Consider the following 18,031-nt stretch of genomic DNA (forward strand, 5'->3'; position numbering starts at 1 on the left):
TTCACTTAATTAAGATTGAAGGCAAATGAGATCCAAGCAAAAGAAGAACCTAAATGGCTTCAAAATCTAAGGGACTGATTTGGACAAAACTCAACAGCACTTTTTCATGCCGCTGTTGATTAAAATAGGATGGCCAACATCATCGCCAACGTCCAATGACGGAGGTGGTACAACAAGAAGAAGATGGAGAGCAATTTAAGATATTAAAGCATCAAAACACAACCCCCCCCCCTTTTTTTTAATTCCACAATTTTTCAATTTCAGATAATAGTCAACCACTTACTTTTGTTCTGGCTATTAAGTTCCTCTAGAAAACAACCCCAAAATTTCAGTGGGAATAGTTCCCTGAAACACACCATCATCCATAAAATCTGGTCCTGATCATAGTTCAGTGGAACTTATCTTCCATTGTGACAGCCAATCTACATAAAACCTGTTCAAATGGCATTGGGTTAACTTGATTGACAGACAATAGATTTGTATATTTGCAATATGGGTTAAGGGAGTGTGATGTAAGTAGTAATTTAGCAAGCGCAGCAGGAAAATGTATAACTATTTGCCAACCTGCAATGTGAGGAGGAGAAACAGATTAGATTTGTTTGAGCATCAGCATTCAACCAGGGTGGAGGTTATGTGTTTATTATTAATTTTACATCAGCAATATACCCTTTTTTCTTCTCCTTTTTGTGTCTTCTTTGCAAATCTTGTTGGTTTTTTTAAAAAAAATCTATATTTTGTATTTTATCTTCAGGAAATATTTTTGAAAAAACTTTACTTAAAAACACCTGTTTAACTGACATGGCTTCCAGCTAGAAAAAATGTGGTTGGATAGTTTCCCTGAGAAAAATCAAAATTATTGAGAGTAGTTTGCGGATCTGTGATTCTCCAGGGAAATCATGACTATTAATTGATCAAAACCAGCTTCAGATCTGCAGATAGAACAGATTGATTTTTGGCCAAAGCTTTTCTTTATTTTCCTTAAAATATCCATTTCATTTTGCATGGGAGAAATGGTATGTGTGTGAGAGAGAGGGAGGAGAGAGGTAGAGGGTGGGAGGGGGGGAAGAGAAGAGAGGGAGAGGGAAAAGAGGGAGGGAGGGAAAGGGATAGAGGTAGGGAGAAAGAGAGAGAAAGAGAGGGCGAGAGGGGGAAAGAGAAGGAAGGGGGAGGGGGAAGAGAAGGAGAGGAGGAGATAGAGGGAGAGAGAAAGAGAGGGGGAGAATGGGAAGAGAGGTGGGAAGAAGGAGAGAGGGAAGGGATAAGAGAGTGAGATGGAGAGAAGGAGAAGAGGAAGGGAGAGGGAGAGAGGAAAGGGAGGAAGAGAGGTGGGAAGAGGAAGAGAGGGAGAGAGAGAGAGAAAGAGGGGAGAGAATGGGAAGAGTGGTGGAAAGAAGGAGAGAGGGAAGGGATAAGAGGGAGATGGAGAGAAGGGGAAGAGAGAAGGAGATGGAAAGGGAGAGGGGGAAGAGGTGGGAAGAGGGAGTGAGGGGGAAAGAGGGAGAGTGGGGAGAGAGAGAAACCTCATTGAGCAAACCCTTTGGGGGGAAAACCCTATTGATTTTCCTTCCTTCCTCCCCCCTTCAGCTTGGACATCTCACCCTTGAGGATTATCAGATCTGGAGTGTGAAGAGTGCCCTTGCCAATGAATTTCTCAACCTGCTTTTCAGGTACGTTTCCTGCAAGCCCAAACCTCCAAGGGGAGGCAGGCCTTGGCTTTACCTGCCTGCTTTGCAGTCACGGATTATGCCAAATGCTGCATCAGCTCCTCTGTCACTTGCATTCCCGAAGATGTCTGGTTTTGTTGTTGTTGTTGTTGTTGTTGTTGTTTTTGGAAGTGTGAACTTTGCTGAGATGCTTCTCTTTTGCCTGACTCATATCAGCCAAGGTGGCTGGATAGTTAAGATGGTAGACTGGAAAACAGGACATGGTGAGTTCCAGTCCTACGAAAGCCAGTTTGTGAACTTTCAGCCAGTTATTTTTCTCTTATCCCACTTCACAGAGTTGTTGTTGCAGGGAAAATAGGCAGAAGGTATGTTTGCTTTTTTGAGGTAGGTAGGTAAGCGAGGGAAAGAGGGAGGGAGAGAGAGAGAGAGAGAGAATGAATGAATAACACAAGTACTCCTTGAGTTACAACCATTCATTTAACAACCACTCAAAATACTGATAATAATGCCCAGCATAATTAGCTCGCGTTGTGGTATTTTGCAAGACCTTATAAAGCAAAAACGATCGTTTCATTTTGAATTGGGGGGGGAGAGATTCTGCAAGATGAACAAGAATGCGGAGGTGTTCTGCAGCAGAACTCTTAACCTGCTCTTCAAATTGGGCTGGGCAGCCCATTTGGCACGCGATACCTTCTGCCCCTCGAAACGAGGTTACGCCTGTACATGCGAAGAGCTGCAGCGTTAGATGCCAGAATTCTTAACAAACCAGGGCCAGTGTACGCATTTAGTGTACTCAATGCGGTTGGCAGGGGAACAAAGATAAGAGCCAGCGTTACAGCCACGGCCTCCTTTTCCAGAGAAGGCTGCAATACAGAGACATTTAGCATACCGATTAGGATGGGGAAATGAAGCCTCCTCTGAAACTCCTATTTTTTTGGAGTATAAGATGCTCCGAAGTATAAGACGCACCTAACTTTTGGGGAGGAAAACAAGGTGAAAAAAATATCTGCCTCTGCCTCCCAGCAATTTGCCTCCTTGCAACAAACAGCACAGACAATATACACTGTTTGTAGTGTTACATTTCAGACTATACATGTACAGATGCTATTAAAATTGATGTGGCTTTCTGGAAGTATACATTATTCTCTGCTATTTAAAAGAAGATACAATAGCACTGGGCCTCTTCAGATCAAGCATTTGTTTTAAAAAGCTTCTTCATTTTGTGAAGCAAAATTTTGTTAATTTTGTTGAGCCGAGATGGCGCAGTGGTTAGAGTGCAGTACTGCAGGCCACTTCAGCTGACTGCTAACTGCAGTTCGGCGGTTCAAATCTCACCGGCTCAAAGGTTGACTCAGCCTTCCATCCTTCCTAGGTGGGTGAAATGAGGACCCAGACTGTGGGGGCAATATGCTGACTCTGTAAACCGCTTAGAGAGGGCTGAAAGCCCTATGAAGCGGTATATAAGTCGAACTGCTATTGCTATTAAGCTGTCTAGAACAATAGTAAAGCAGTCTTTAAAATAATAAGTCTAATAATTTGAACTTTCTATACGCATTTATAGTTATTGGCTTACCTCCTTGCAGCAAACAGGCTGATTAGCAAAAGAAAACCAAAATGTGCTTCTGCCTCCCAGCAATTTGCTTCCTGGAGCAAACAGTCAATTTCACTTTCAGTTTAAGCCTCCCGATCATCAGCTGTTTCAGGCTGCAGGGATTGCTATAACCTATTGCAGCCTCCGCAAGCCCCATTTTCCCCCGTTTGCTGCAAGGAGGTAAATTGCTGGGAGGCAGAAGCCAAAGGGCGGGAGACAGTGGGTGGGTGGGGCTACATTCAGTGTATAAGACACACCCAAATTTTCACCCTCTTTAGGGGGAGGAGGTGCGTCTTATATTCCGAAAAATACGGTAGATCCTGGAAGCAGAAACTCTGGTTTGGCACAATGTCTGAATTGAGTTATGGGCGATAGCTTCAGTCAGCTCTGGACAAACGTTTCCGGTGGGCTCAGTTGTTTTATCTCGAATAGGAAAATGTCTTCCACAGATACTCCTTAACAATACTTTGCTTAATGACCGTTTGAAGTTACGAGGACACTGAAAAAAGCGACTGGTGGCTGATTTTCACCTTTAGGAACGTTGCAGCATCCCTGTGATCAAAATTCAGACACTTGGCCACTGACATTTATGACAGTCACTTGTTCCAAAGGTGCTTTTGGACGTTTCACTTCTCATCCAAGAAGCTTCTTCAACTCTGACTGGATGGCGGGGAATGGAAGGATTTATATTCCTTGCAAACAGCTGGTCATTTGCATCCCTTTAGAGGGTCGTTGAGGTCACCTGGTGGTTTACAATTTGGGATGAACCCCCTTTGAATGGTTTTGGGAGTTGGAGTGGATTTCCAAGGGAGGGAGGGAATTGCAGACTACAGGCACCGGGAACACCACTCAGGTGAGCCTGGAGACACAGATAAACCTCCAGGTATCCTCAAACGACCCTCTGAAATGATGCAAATGACCAACGTGACTGCAAGGAATATAAATCCTTCCATTCCCCACCATTCCGGTCAGAGCTGAAGAAGCTTCTTGGAGGAGAAGCGAAACGTCTTCAGAGAAATGTCTATGGAGATGCTCAGCCATCGAGGTCATGGTGCTTTTTTTCCCCAAGAGGCAGCTGGACTTTCTGGTTTTTCTTTGAAGACGTTTCGCTTCTCATCCAAGAAGCTTCTTCAGCTCTTCTGCAGAGGCCCTTGGAGGTTCATCTGTGTCTCAGGCTCACCTGAGTGGTGCAAATGGGGGTTGAACTGCTTCTTGGAACTGCTGAAAGGACTGTGTTGTAGATTGATGATGTCCTACAGTCCCCTCTGTTGAGAGACTGCTGTTCAGTTCGGTTTTGACCTAGATTGGATTAGATTGGATTTATTACATTTATATGCCGCCCTTTCCCCCGAAGGGGACTCAGGGCGGCTCACAATTCAAGTCAGGGAAGGGGGTACAGACAGGGGATAAAAAAGACGAACATAACAATACACAATTTAAAAGCACACAACAGCCATACCATTCGAGGAGGGGGGCAAAAGCTCTTTAGCCCCAGGCCTGTCGGAACAGCCAGGTTTTAGGGGCTTTGTGGAAGGCCTGAAGGGTGGTGAGGGTTCGAATCTCCACAGGGAGCTCGTTCCAGAGGGTCGGAGCAGCCACAGAGAAGGCTCTCCTCCGGGTAGTCGCCAGTTGGCATTGGCCGGCGGATGGGATTCGGAGGAGGCCTAATCTGTGGGATCTAATCGGTCTATTGGAGGTAATTGGCAGCAGGCGGTCTCTCAAGTACCCAGGTCCAATACCATGAAGGGCTTTATAAGTGACGACTAGCGCCTTGAAGCGTATCCGAAGACCAAATAGGCAGCCAGTGCAGCTCGCGGAGGATAGGTGTTACGTGGGTGAACCGAGGTGCACCCACGATCGCTCGCGCGGCTGCATTCTGGACAAGCTGAAGTCTCCAAATGCTCTTCAAGGGCTGCCCCATGTAGAGCACGTTGCAGTAGTCCAGTCTAGAGGTCACAAGATGGCCTTTTTGACCCCCTCTTTCAAATCAGTGGTCCTCTCTGTCCAAAAGGTGGACTTGGCTGACTTCAGAAGAGTGGCCTTTGTCTTTTAAATGCAGGTGGACTGCTGAATCTTTCCCTGATGGGTTTGTTTTGCCATGCCTTTATGGTCACACGATTAAAATCCAGATGCTTGGCAACCGGCTCATACAGTATTTACAACGATTGCCATGTCCCAGGGTCACATGATTCATCTTTTGCGACCTCCTGACAAGCAAAGTCAATGGAGAAGCCAGGTTCACTTCACAGCCATGTTACTAAGTTAACAACTGTGGTGATTCAGTTCACAACGGTGCAAAAACCCACTTAACAACTACCTTGCTTAGCAACAGAAATGTTAGGCTTAATTGTGGTTGTAAATTGAGTCGCTACCTATAGAAAGGTAGAAAGGTATAGAAAGAGCCAAGGTGCGCAGTGGTTATATGCAGCACTGCAGGCTACTGCTAGATCAGCAGTTCAGCGGTTCAAATCCCACCGGCTCAGGGTTGACTCAGCCTTCCATCCTTCCGAGGTGGGTAAAATGAGGACCCAGATTGTTGTTGGGGGCAATATGCTGACTCTCTGTAGAGCCAAGGTGGCGCAGTGGTTAAAAGCAGCACTGCAGGCTACTGCTAGATCAGCAGGTCAGCGGTTCAAATCTCACCGGCTCAGGGTTGACTCAGCCTTCCATCCTTCCGAGGTGGGTAAAATGAGGACCCAGATTGTTGGGGGCAATATGCTGACTCTCTGTAAACCGCTTAGAGAGGCCTGAAAGGCCTATGAAGCGGTATATAAGTCTACTGCTATTGCTATTGCTATCTCTGTAAACCGCTTAGAGAGGGCTGAAAGCCCTATGAAGCGGTATATAAGTCTACTGCTATTGCTATTGCTAAAAAAGATGTCAGAGTTTGCAGTAGAAACCACATCCAGAAAGCACACACACATAACTGATTCGGCTGGATTCATTAACTTCTTTATATACATAATAACACATGAATAAATGTACAATCCCAACAACAGATTCTTCCAATGTGGTAGAGAGGAGAGATTTTTTCAGTTCAGAGTTCAGAGCAGACCACATTAGTTCTCTTGCACAGACTCAGAACTACATAGGTAAGCCACTCCCAGGCTCCGAGCTGTCTGGCATGGCTCTCAGTCACCAAATAGTTCCCATTGGCTGACCCTGTTGCCATGTCCTATTCCAGTTCATGAATATTCTGACAAAACATTATCGGACCAGGAATAATAGCTTGTTAACTTTATGTCCTTTTGTCTGATGCAAGTAATTTTTCTCACTTTCCACCTTTTCCACTCCCATCTCTTTTTTTTTCTAGGTGTGCCATATAGTCTTAGGTTTAAGACCTGCCACTCCAGGAGATGAAGGGCAAATCATTAGGTATGTTTGATCTTCCGACATCACCTTTCAAATGAATTCCAGGGACTTTTTCCTAGCTTAAAATAAGAGGTGCGTTTTGGAGCAAAGGACATAAGCAAGGTAACTTCTTCGGTTTCCACCAATCAAGGTGCTTGGTAGGAAATAAGATGCATCAGGACTTAATGTGCTTCCTCCAGATTGGGACCAAGAGAGAGGGGTTCAACTAGATCAGGTGTGTCAAACTCGATTTCATTGAGTTTGACCTTTGGGGGGGGGCAGGGGCCATGGTGGGCGTGGCCAGCTTGATGTCATGTGTCAGGGACACCTATGGTGGCCTGGATGCTTTGCCAGTGAAAATGGGCTCCCAATCTCCATTTTCTGCTGGGACGGCCTCCTGCAACCTTCTGCCAGCAAAAACAGAGCAGAGGATTGCAGGAGGCCGTCTCAGCCGAAAACGGAGATCGGGAGCCCGTTTTCACTGGCAGAGGCACTGCGGGCTGGTCCTTCGCTGTTTCCAGGGTGCCCCGTGGCCAGATCTAAGCACTAAAATACTTGGTTATAAGTTGAGGACTACCTGTATATGTGGAACACTGAATGCCGAGGTGGCGCAGTGGTTAAATGCAGCACTGCAGGCTACTTCAGCTGACTGCAGTTCTGCAGTTCGGCTGTTCAAATCTCATTGGCTCAGGATTGACTCAGCCTTCCATCCTTCCGAGGTGGGAAAAATGAGGACCCAGATTGTTGGGGGCAACATGCTGACTCTGTAAACCGCTTAGAGAGGGCTGAAGGCCCTATGAAGCGGTATATAAGTCTAACTGCTATTGCTATTGCTATTGCCTCCTCTCAAAGCCAAGTGGAGATGTCAGGAGATGTCATGGAACAAATTAGCTTTGAAATCCCTGAGGATTCCCTCCCCCCCCCCCCGAATTAAAGCTGCAATATTTGAGTCTCATTAAAGTTCTCAACTCTGTGGCCAACCTCAACATTTAATCATTGTAGGACCACCAAGTTGCCTTCAACCATGAGAGCCAGCCACTTGAGATTGAGATTGATTGGTTTTTTTAAAAAAATGCACAATTTTTGGGGGAAATTCTTGGAAAGAAATATCAAGGGGAACTTTTAGCAAAGTCTCAGTCCCTCCCTCTCCCTCCCTCTCCCTCCCTCCCTCTTTCTTTCTCTCTCTCTTCTCCCTTTTTTCTCTTTCTCTTTTCCTCTTTCTCTTTCTCTCTTTTTCTCTCTCTTCTCTCTCTCCCTCCCTCCCTCCCTCCCTCCCTCTCTCTCACAAAGCATGATAAATGGGGATTGGAAACTGAGGTCAGAATTGAAATGGAATACACAAAGTGCAGCTAGAATTAATTCTACTGTCAAGGTTCACTTTAAACAATTATTTGTTAAAGGATCTAACAATGGCATTCTGACACTACTGGGCTAATGGGCAGATACATGATTTTAAAAAAACCCTTTCTCTCCATTCCAGCTACCAACCTATTGTAATTAAAAGAGCACAATTGTCAAGAAATTCAGTCAGATTACTAGTTCCTGAACCAGGAGGAAGATTTTATCTGGCTATATATGTTAATTATCTCGTCAGTGCCGGATGCCTTTGTAATCACTATCTTGCAAATGGTCACTCTGAACAACATAAATACCACTTTCTGTACCCTATGAATTTCTCCTGATTACATTTCATACTCTGTCCCCAAACTATATTGATACAGTCCTATGATTGTTGATTATATTGTTAATTTTGATGCAATGGAATTTAGCCAGGCGAATTATATCCAGTGTGTATGTGTACAATGGTACCCTGGTGCTCAACTGCATTTTGACACAAACCTTTTGTCCCCAACACTCATCGTTTGTTCAATACTCAAGTTAGAATTTGTCAGTGTCGGCTACCTTGTGACTTTGCTACATTATTCCTCATGGGAAAATAATTCCTTATTAGAAAGAGGGCAGATATCTGCAATATCTAAGGGGCTCCCACAAAGAAGCGGGGGGGGGGGGTCAATCTATTCTCCAAACCACCTGAAGACGGGATAATAAGCAATGGATGGATAGTAATCAAGGAGAGACGCAATCTAGAACCAAGGAGAAATTTCTTGATAGTGAGAACAATTAATCCGTGGAACAACTTGCCTCCAGAAGTTGTGAATTCTCCAAGATTGGAAGTTTTAAAAAAAATGGACAACCATTTGTTTGAAATGGTATAGGGTCTCGTGCTTAAGCAGGGGGTTGGACTAGAAGACTTTGAAGGTCCCTTCCAGCTCTGTTTATTCTATTCTATTCTATTGTTTTTGGTACTCATTGCGCCTCCTGGAACCATTTAACAATGAGTACCGAGGTACCACTGCATTTACCCATATAGTATGGCTGTAATATTATTACTTATCCTTTTTGGTATCATCTTTACTCCTCCCTCTTGCTCCCATTACTATTTATCCTTATTCTGTTACTCTGAGAGCCGCTGCACCAGAGACAAATTCCTTGTCTGTCTAATCACATTTGGCTACTAAAGTATTCAATTCAATATGAAAGTAATACATTTGTGAGGAAGGCATTGATGTTGAAGAGGCTAGCATGGTTGCTGTTTCAGAAACCATTATTTGACAGCTTCATTCTGACAATGGCTTGCAAATTTGTTATGAATGCCCCTAAAATTTTGTTTCCTAAAGTAAGCTTGGTCCAAGACAATCTAGAACAAGGTTCCCCAACCTTTCGGATCTCAGGGACCACTCAATTCATAATTTTAAATGCTGCGGAAATAATATGATCCGCCTAATGGCTGGGTGGGCATGGCAAGGTGGTCATGTGATTGGGTGGGTGTGGCGAACTTGGATGTCATTCATGTCAAGGGCCACCTTGCCAGCCGCTACTCGCCACTCCTCGCCTGCCCACCCGCCCGGGTTCCTTAGGGCCCCAACAGGAAGCCGTTGTTGGAGGCTAAGCAGCCACCATGAGAAAGAGTTGGCAACACAGCTCAGTTCAAATTGGATCTGACCGAGAAGGAGGCTCAGTAGAAGCACCTCACTAAGGACTATAAGCATAGGGTTTCCAAGCAGAAGGAAAAGCTGCGGGAGTGCAAGGCCAGGTATCGGGCCCTGGAGGCTCAGCGGGCTGAGATGGTCAGCCAGTTCCAGGCCATGATGTAGTGCCACTGGAACGAGGCCCTCCGGCTCTTTGCCATCAGCGGCGCTTCCCTCCAGCCTTGGCCCAAAGCCCTCCACAAGGAGGCTAAGCAGACCCCAAGTCGGAATTTCTGCCCCCCTCTGATCTGCACAAAAAGACTCTGAAGGGGGAGACTCTCTGCAGCAACACAAGCGTTCGTTGCACATATCCATCCCAGGGGCCGTCGTTTGAGGAACCCTGATTTGGTGCAATATTAAAAAATGCAAATAAGGTTTAGGTTTCGTTTTATTTATATGCCGCCCTATTCCCAACGGGACTCAGGGCGGCTCACAAACCCAAGAGGGGAAGGGAAACACAAAAACTACAAATACAAGCATTTAAAATAACCAACAACCACACAAGTCGAGAGGGGAGGGGAACTCATCAACCCCAGGCCTGCCAACACAGCCAGGTTTTGACGGCTTTTCGGAAGGCCTGGAGAGAGGTGAGGGTCCGAATCCCTGCGGGGAGTTCGTTCCAAAGGGCCGGAGCTGCCACAAAGAAGGCCCTCCCCCGGGTAGTAGCCAGATGGCATTGGCTGGTAGACAGAACCCGGAGGAGGCCAACCCTGTGTGATCTAATGGGTCTTTGGGAGGTAATTGGCAGCAGGCGGTCTCTCAAGTACCCAGGTCCAATAGCATGAAGGTATTTTCTGCGGACCACTAAAATTTTCCCACAGACCATCAGTTGGTGACCACTGATCTAGAAGATGTTAGACACTTTGCAGACCAGTGTTTGTCATATTATTGATTTAGCCTATGGTGTACAATGTCCGGAAAACCTACAAATGCTAGATAACGATGAAGTCCTGGCACCCTAAATTGCTAGTTCATTTTGTTCAACGTATCCTTGGTGCACCGCAGGGGGCGAACTACCTTACATCAGCTGACTAGCAGTCCTGAGGTTGCTGGCTCTTCTGGGCTCCTCTGCCGGTCTCGTCTCGCTTTGTGTCGCATTCGGCCAGGTCCAGCACAGGCTTCCTCTCTCCGCGTACACAAACGTGGCTACATTTTTCCCATTGAAGTGATAGCCATTTATCTCCTTTTTTTAATTTTTAATTTTTTAAATGAACACAAACCTACAAAAACACAAAACCATCTCCCATTACAAATTGTAGAAAGTGTGACGGTTGGTTACAAAAACCTCTGTGCATCCCTTCCACAGTCATCACCTATAATTCATATCGAATCACATATTTTTAAATCGAGTATGCAGTATTTATATACATCTTCTTCAATGGAGAAAAAAAACCATCCAGTCCAGCATTGTAAAAAGAAAGGAAAAAAATCTTAATCCATTAGTATATAAAAAGAAATAAAAAGTAGTAGAAGAAAAACTAATCAATTCAGTTTAAAAAAACTGAACTGCTAGGTAGGCAGGAATGTGGGAGCAAACAGCAGGAGCTCACCCCATCTTGTGGAACTGGGCTCAAACCATTGGAGTGCGGATCATTTCTGGCCAGCTGTTCCAGCATCATTAAGCCACTGCACCACTGCGTCCCTTCGACCAGGGGTCTTCAACCTTGACAACTTTAAGACTTCTGGACTTGTAACTTATAAAGCCCTTCATGGTATCGGATCTGGGTACTCGAGAGATCGCCTGCTGCCAATTACCTCCCAAAGACCCATTAGATCACACAGGGTTGGCAGCTCTAGCCCTCTGGAACGAACTCCTCGCAGGGATTCGGACCCTCACCTCTCTCCAGGCCTTCCGAAAAGCTGTCAAAACCTGGCTTTGCCAGCAGGCCTGGGGTTGATGAGTTCCCCTCCCATCTTGACTTGTGTAGTTGTGTGATTCTTGTCTATTTTAATTATTTGTATTCTGTTCTATGTTCCCCTTTTTCCCCTTTTGAGTTGTTTGCCGCCCTGAGTCCCTCCCGGAGAAGGGCGACATACAAATAATAAAATTCAATTCAACTCCCAGAATTCCTCAGCCAGCTAGGAATGAATTCCCCAGCCAGGCTGGCTCAATTCTGGGAGTTGAAGTCCATCCATCTTAACATTGTCAAGGTCAAGAAACACTCGTGTAGATGTGAAGCACAAGTGTTGTTAAGTGTGGCACCATTGATCTCTTCCTTTGTTTTCTTGGCATAGAGGCTGGCTAGAACGTGAAAGCAGACATGGCCTTCAGCAAGGACACAACTGGTTTCTCATCGCAATGCAGTGGTGGCAGCAGTGGAAAGAATACGTCAAATATGTAAGTTGCATAATGGACTTGAAGAAACGGATGAATAAATAGCGTGCCAATGTCCATGCACCAGAATAGATGGCAGTTGAACATCCCTCATCCTTTAGGACCGTGTTTCCCCTATCTTGCTATCTTGAAGATGGGTGGACTTCAACTCCCAGAAACTGCCAGCCAGCCACGTTGGCTTCTTATCCAAGAACCATCTTCCTTTCTGAAGAAGAAGCTTCTTGGGTGAAAAGTGAAACATTTTCAAAGGAAAAAAAAACCAAGAAAGTCCAGTTACTTTTTGGAAAAAGTACCTAGGAGACACCTGAGTCTCTTTTGCTCTCCTTTTGTGCCCCTCAACCAGTGGTGGGATCCTATCGGTTTAACAACCGGTTCGGGGATCACACGCTTCACGTGCGTGCGTAGTTTTGAGAAAACTTACCTTCTGCATTACTCCTGGGGAGGTAAACAGCTCAAGTGTGGCAATCCACTCTACTGCACGACTCGGGGAAACACGGTATTTCAAGTTTGTTTATGCTAGACTTCTTCTTTCTTAGGGCTCACTGATTTAGAGAGAGGTCTCTCCGATCCGCTTCCAAATGATACCTGGCCATTACCATGTTTCCCCGAAAATAAGACAGGGTCTTATTTTCTTTCGACCCCTGAAATAAGCACTTGACCTTATTTTTGAGGTGCAGGAGGCGGGGAGCGTGGTCACCTCATTGCAATATTTTCAGGGAAGGGCTTAATTTAGCGCATGGGCTCAAAAGCCAGACTGGGCTTATTATCCGGGGAGGTCTTATTTTCAGGGAAACAGGGTATGAACTTAAAAACCGTTCCTGCCCCTTTATACCTAGACATTGGCTTCTATATAACTCCCTCAAGATTGGTTTCTTGTACTCCACATTATATGACACCCCTTCAGATACTTAAAACACTGCTAAGAAGTCTGTCCTCTGTAAGCTAAACTTACCGTATTTTTCAGAGTATAAGGTGCACCTTTTTCCCTCAAAAAAGAGGCTGAAAATCTGGGTGCGTCTTATACACTGAATACAGCATATTTTTGCCTCCTGAAACCCTGCCCCCTTCACCAAAATGGCCATGCAGAGCCTTTAGGAGGCTTTCAGAGTGCTCCTGAGGGCTGGGGAGGGCAGAAATGAAAGAAAATCAGGCCATTTTTTGCTCGTTTTTGCCCACCCCCCCCCAGCCCCGAGGAGCACTCTACAAGCCTCCTAAAGGCTATTCATGCCCTTTTTTTTTTTTTTTTGAAAAAAAAGGGGCCCGTTTTTGCAAAAAAACGGGCCATTTATTAATTTGCCTCTTCAAAATCTTGGTGCCTTTTATACTCTGGTGCATCTTATACTCCGAAAAATATGGTAGGCAACTAAAGGGCAGGGGCAGGCGGTTGGGCCCACTTGATCGTCTGAGCTACTGGTTTGCCCGAACCAGTCTGAACCAATAGAATCCCACCCCTGCCCTCAACCAATGAAAACTGAAGGTTTTTTTTGGCAAACTTACATTTGTAAACCAGGATGGAATTTGTATACAGTCATATTTGGACTCCTTCAGAACTCTTCGAATTCAGTTTTGAAGCAGAAAGCTTGTCCTGGCACTCGTCTTTCCCCTGGTAGTTGATGTGCAAGGAAGAACTTCCTGACGTCAGCTGCCTCGTGACTCGCTATTTCTCCCAGGCAAAATAGTGGGTCCCGTAGTTTCCTTGCTACACGTCGCTTTTCGTATTCATTGTGCCTTTCTCGGGAACGAATCACCCAACCGTTACCGAGGTACCACTGTGATGGACAAGCCCATAGACAGCCTTCCAGGCCAAGACAATGACCATTGGAAGTTCTTGGGCTTTTCTGGATTACCATCTCACCCTACAATTGAGCTCTGAGCCAAAGGTGCTTTTTTCAAGAGGCAACTGGACTTTCCGCGGGTGCAGGGGGGGTGGTTGAAGACGTTTCACTTCTCATCCAGGAAGCTTCTTCAGCTCTGTGTCAGCGTTCCAAATAGCATCCAAAATTAAATCAGAGTCCAAGGCAAAGTATTCCTCAAAGTTCCAATGTATTAAGAGAGCCATGTTGGCACTTCTGTGAAAACCCGAATCTGAAAGCTTCCCGGGTTTTCCCACCCAGTTGAAAGTTCATGATCTTGCCCCCACACCCACAAGTCCATCACATGGTCCAGTCTTCCACTGCCACGCTGGCAGTTCCACCCATCCAGTTCCGGTCAGGCTCAGAGGTATAGAGAACAAAAGATGACCTTAAGTTTAAGTTTAAGTTTTAGTTTATTTATATGCCGCCCTATTCCCTAAAAGGGACTCAGGGCGGCGAACAACTTAAACGGGAAGGGGAAACATACAAGTACAAAATAAACATATTAAAATGACCAACAACCACACCTGTCGAGAGGGGAAGGGAGCTCATCAACCCCAGGCCTGCCGACACAGCCAGGTTTTAACGGCTTTTCGGAAAGCAGGGAGAGAGGTGAGACCTTGGCTTCTAGAAAGGAATTTTATTTTGACAACAACACATTCTACTCCTTATTATTCCCCCTCCCAATTCCCCACTAATGAAAAAGCATAGTAAAGTGTGGCAGGCCAAAGATCCAGAAAGGAATATGACTGCAGGCCTGACATTCTGACTAGATGGTGTGGAATCCAGAGCTGAAGAAGCTTCTTGGATGAGAAGCGAAACGTCTTCAAAAGAAAACCCAGAAAATCTAGTTGCCTCTTGAAAAAAAGCACCTTTGGGACAACCATGACCTGGATAGCTGAGAATCTCCGTAGACATTGAGTTCTGACTTTCTGTTCCAATTTAGGATGCTCCCCCTGTTATGCTGGAGCCTTTGCCTGTCTCAAATGGAGGTAAGACTTCTTTCCTGAGTCCTGGGACACCTACGTCAGAGCAAGGAGACGACCGAATGGGAGCTTCGAATAACATCAGTACCGCAGAAGAAAGGTTTTCAGATAATATTTCCAGCGCGTCAGAAGCATCGGAGACAACTAACAGCAGTAAGCATTAACCCCCAAAAGCAACAACAGCCCAACACACTGTTTTATTTCTAAAGAGCTTTGAAGGTAGACTAAATTTGTGAGAAACGGGGGAGGGATTCAGCCGGTTCAGACCGGTTCGGGCAAACCGGATGCTAATTTTACATCTGGTTTGCCGAACCGGTAGTTGCAAGAACTGGATGGCCCCATCCACCCTGCTCTTCCCAGGAGTCTCCACGCAGCCCATTTTGGATGCCAGGTAAGCGTAGGGCTCGCGTGGAGGTTCTGGGAGGGTGAAAAACGGGCCTCCTCGAAGTTCCAGGAGTTTGGAAATGGGCCCATTTCTGGTCTCCGGATCCCTTGGGAGGATGAAAACGCCCCTCGTCCTCTGTGGTGCTGGAAGAAGAGTAGGCCACGCCCACCACAGCCACACCCACCTAGCAACCGGGCAGAGAAATGGTTGCTAAAATTTTTGAATCCCACCCCTGGTGAGAATGGTTGAACCAGGTAAGAGGTTTAGCTAAATTTATGAAACACCAGATTCACATTTTCAAACAGAAGCATTATGTGGACGTGTGAAACAATAGTAGAATACTGGTAATCCTCGACTTACACTTACAATTGAGCCCCCAAAATTTATGTGGTTAAGTGAGACGCTTATTGAGTGAATTTTGCCCCATTTTATGACGTTTCTTGCCATAGTTGTTAAGTGAAATCACTCCAGTTGTTAAGTTAGTGAGACGGTTGTTAAGTGAATCTGGCTTCCCCAGTGACTTGGCTTGTCAGAAGGTCGCAAAAGGGGGTCACGTGACCCTGGGACACTGCAACCGTCATAAATATGAGTCAGTTGCCAAGCGTCTGAATTTTGATCATGTGACCATAAGGGGTGCTGCAACAGTTATAAGTGTGAAAAACAGTCGTAAGTTATTTTTTTCAGTGCCTTTAATTTTGAACGGTCACTAAATGAACTGTTGTAAGTCAAGGACTACCTGTAAAGTTTCCTAAGGAAACGAAGGAGGTTCCAAGATCCTGTTATAAGAGGCTAGTGGATCATAAAAAGCGGCTTTCCAGATGTTATTGAGCTAATAATCAGTGGAACGACTTGCCTCCAAAACTTGTGAATGCTCCAACACTGGAAATTTTAAAGAAGAAATTGGATACCCATTTGTCTGAAATGGCAATAGGGTTTCCTGCCTAAGCAGCAGGGTTGGACTAGAGGACCTCCCAGGTCCCTTCCAACTCTGTTATTCTAAACAATTCATACCATTTTCAAGGCAGCATACAAACAGTGAGATTTGAGGCCAGTTATAATTCAGACATACCTTGGGTGCCAGTGGTTTGCTCCTTACTGATATTCCCCCGTAATTTTGTACCCTTCGTGCTTATTTTTTGCTTCGTCCTCCTTTACTTTCCAGATTTTATTTATGCCACCACTCCCAATGCCGAGATGTCCTTTGCTCGGCAACTTAATTCTTCGGACAACAACAATCAGTGCCTCCTTGCCTCTAATGGGAATATTTTACTGCAGTTGCTGAATCCACAGCGCCCCGGAGCGATCGATAATCAGCCACTTGTAACGCAAGAGCCTGTGAAGGTAAGCGTCTTATAAGTATAAAAACAATACAGCAGGGGTACCCAACCCCCGGTCTCTGATCTGGTCTGTACAATCAAGTGAAGCTGATGTCCAAAACTAAATCAGAGTCCGAGGCAAAGTATTGCTCAAAGTTCCAATTTATTAAGAGAGCCATGTTGGCACATCTGGGAAAACCCGAATCTGAAAGCTTCCAGGGTTTCCCCACCCAATTGAAAGTTCGAGATCTTGCCCCCACACCCACAAGTCCATCCCATGGTCCAATCTCCCACTCCCATGCTGGCAGTTCCACCCATCCAGTTCCGCTCAGGTGCAAAGGCAAAGGATGACCTTGGCTTTCTAGAAAGAATGTTGTTATGGCTACATAGCATCTAACTCCGTACAATTCCCCCTCTCATTTTCCCACAATAGAAAATGCATAATAGAGCAATAGAAAGCGTGGCAGGCCAAAGACCCAAAAGAAAAGATGGCTGCAGGCCTGACAGCCTCATCTGCCAAATGTAAGCCGTATGCAAAACCACGCCCCTTCCGGTCCGTGGAAAAATCTTTCCCCATGGAACCAGTCCCCTGGTGCCCACTGCGATACAGGTAGACCTCAGCACCCTGACTGTTGGCTTTATAAGTAGGCTGCATTTTTTCAGCTTCCGTTTCAAGGCAGGAGTGGACTGGGATAAGGAAATCACTCTTTTTCAAGTATTTTGAGCTTTAAAAAATTATGACACTTCCACGAAAAAGCTTGGAACTGAATCCGTAGTCAGAATGAATGGAGCGATGAGAACTAACTGCGAGGTTAGTTTGGACAGCTGCCCTAATCATGTTGTGCTCAAGATGTTTGCAAAACTTATATTTCACTTATTTAATTAACTGGAACTTGGCTCTTTAGTCAAAGACGAAGTAGTGAAATAGATTTGCAACCTGGAATCAGAATTAGATTAGAAATAAAATAAAATTCTAATTCTAATTCTAAATAAAATTATTCTAATTAGAATAATTAATTATTGTAATCTAATTCTAAAAATTAGAGTTAGGATTAGATTTCTTTATTGGCCAAGTGTGATTAGACACGCACAAGGAATTTGTCTCCAGTGCATAAGCTTTCAGTGTACATACAACAATAGTGATAGATCATCATGATCATAGTCAGTGTGTGTGTGTGTGTATATATATATATATATATATATATATATATATATATATATATATATATATATATATATATATATATATATATATATATATATATATATATATATATATATATATATATATATGTGTGTGTATATATATATATATATATATATATATATATATATATATATATATATATATATATATATATATATATATATATATATATATATATATATATATATATTCACAATGTAGGTATATACCTACCTACCTACCTACCTACCTACCTACCTACCTACCTACCTGCAATTTCAACCAAATCTGTTACACAGATGACTTAACTCTCTGGAAACAAACACTGTGGGGGG

General features: G+C 44.7%; 1 protein-coding gene across 1 annotated transcript in view; it reads left to right on the forward strand.

The window, feature by feature from the left end:
* The window catches only part of USP32 (ubiquitin specific peptidase 32), a 219,618-nt gene that overhangs the window by 143,968 nt on the left and 57,619 nt on the right, over positions 1 to 18,031 (forward strand). Inside the window, exons 10-14 of the mRNA XM_087717114.1 lie at positions 1,585 to 1,671; positions 6,569 to 6,630; positions 11,871 to 11,973; positions 14,770 to 14,962; positions 16,357 to 16,535. Of these exons, the coding sequence (XP_087573240.1) occupies positions 1,585 to 1,671; positions 6,569 to 6,630; positions 11,871 to 11,973; positions 14,770 to 14,962; positions 16,357 to 16,535 (624 nt within the window). The remainder of the gene's footprint in view (positions 1 to 1,584; positions 1,672 to 6,568; positions 6,631 to 11,870; positions 11,974 to 14,769; positions 14,963 to 16,356; positions 16,536 to 18,031) is intronic.

The sequence above is a fragment of the Thamnophis sirtalis genome, unplaced genomic scaffold, assembly GCF_051295495.1.
Source record: "Thamnophis sirtalis isolate CommonGarterSnake01/CBP01778 unplaced genomic scaffold, rThaSir2_p1.2 scaffold_6, whole genome shotgun sequence".
Lineage (NCBI taxonomy): Eukaryota > Metazoa > Chordata > Lepidosauria > Squamata > Natricidae > Thamnophis > Thamnophis sirtalis.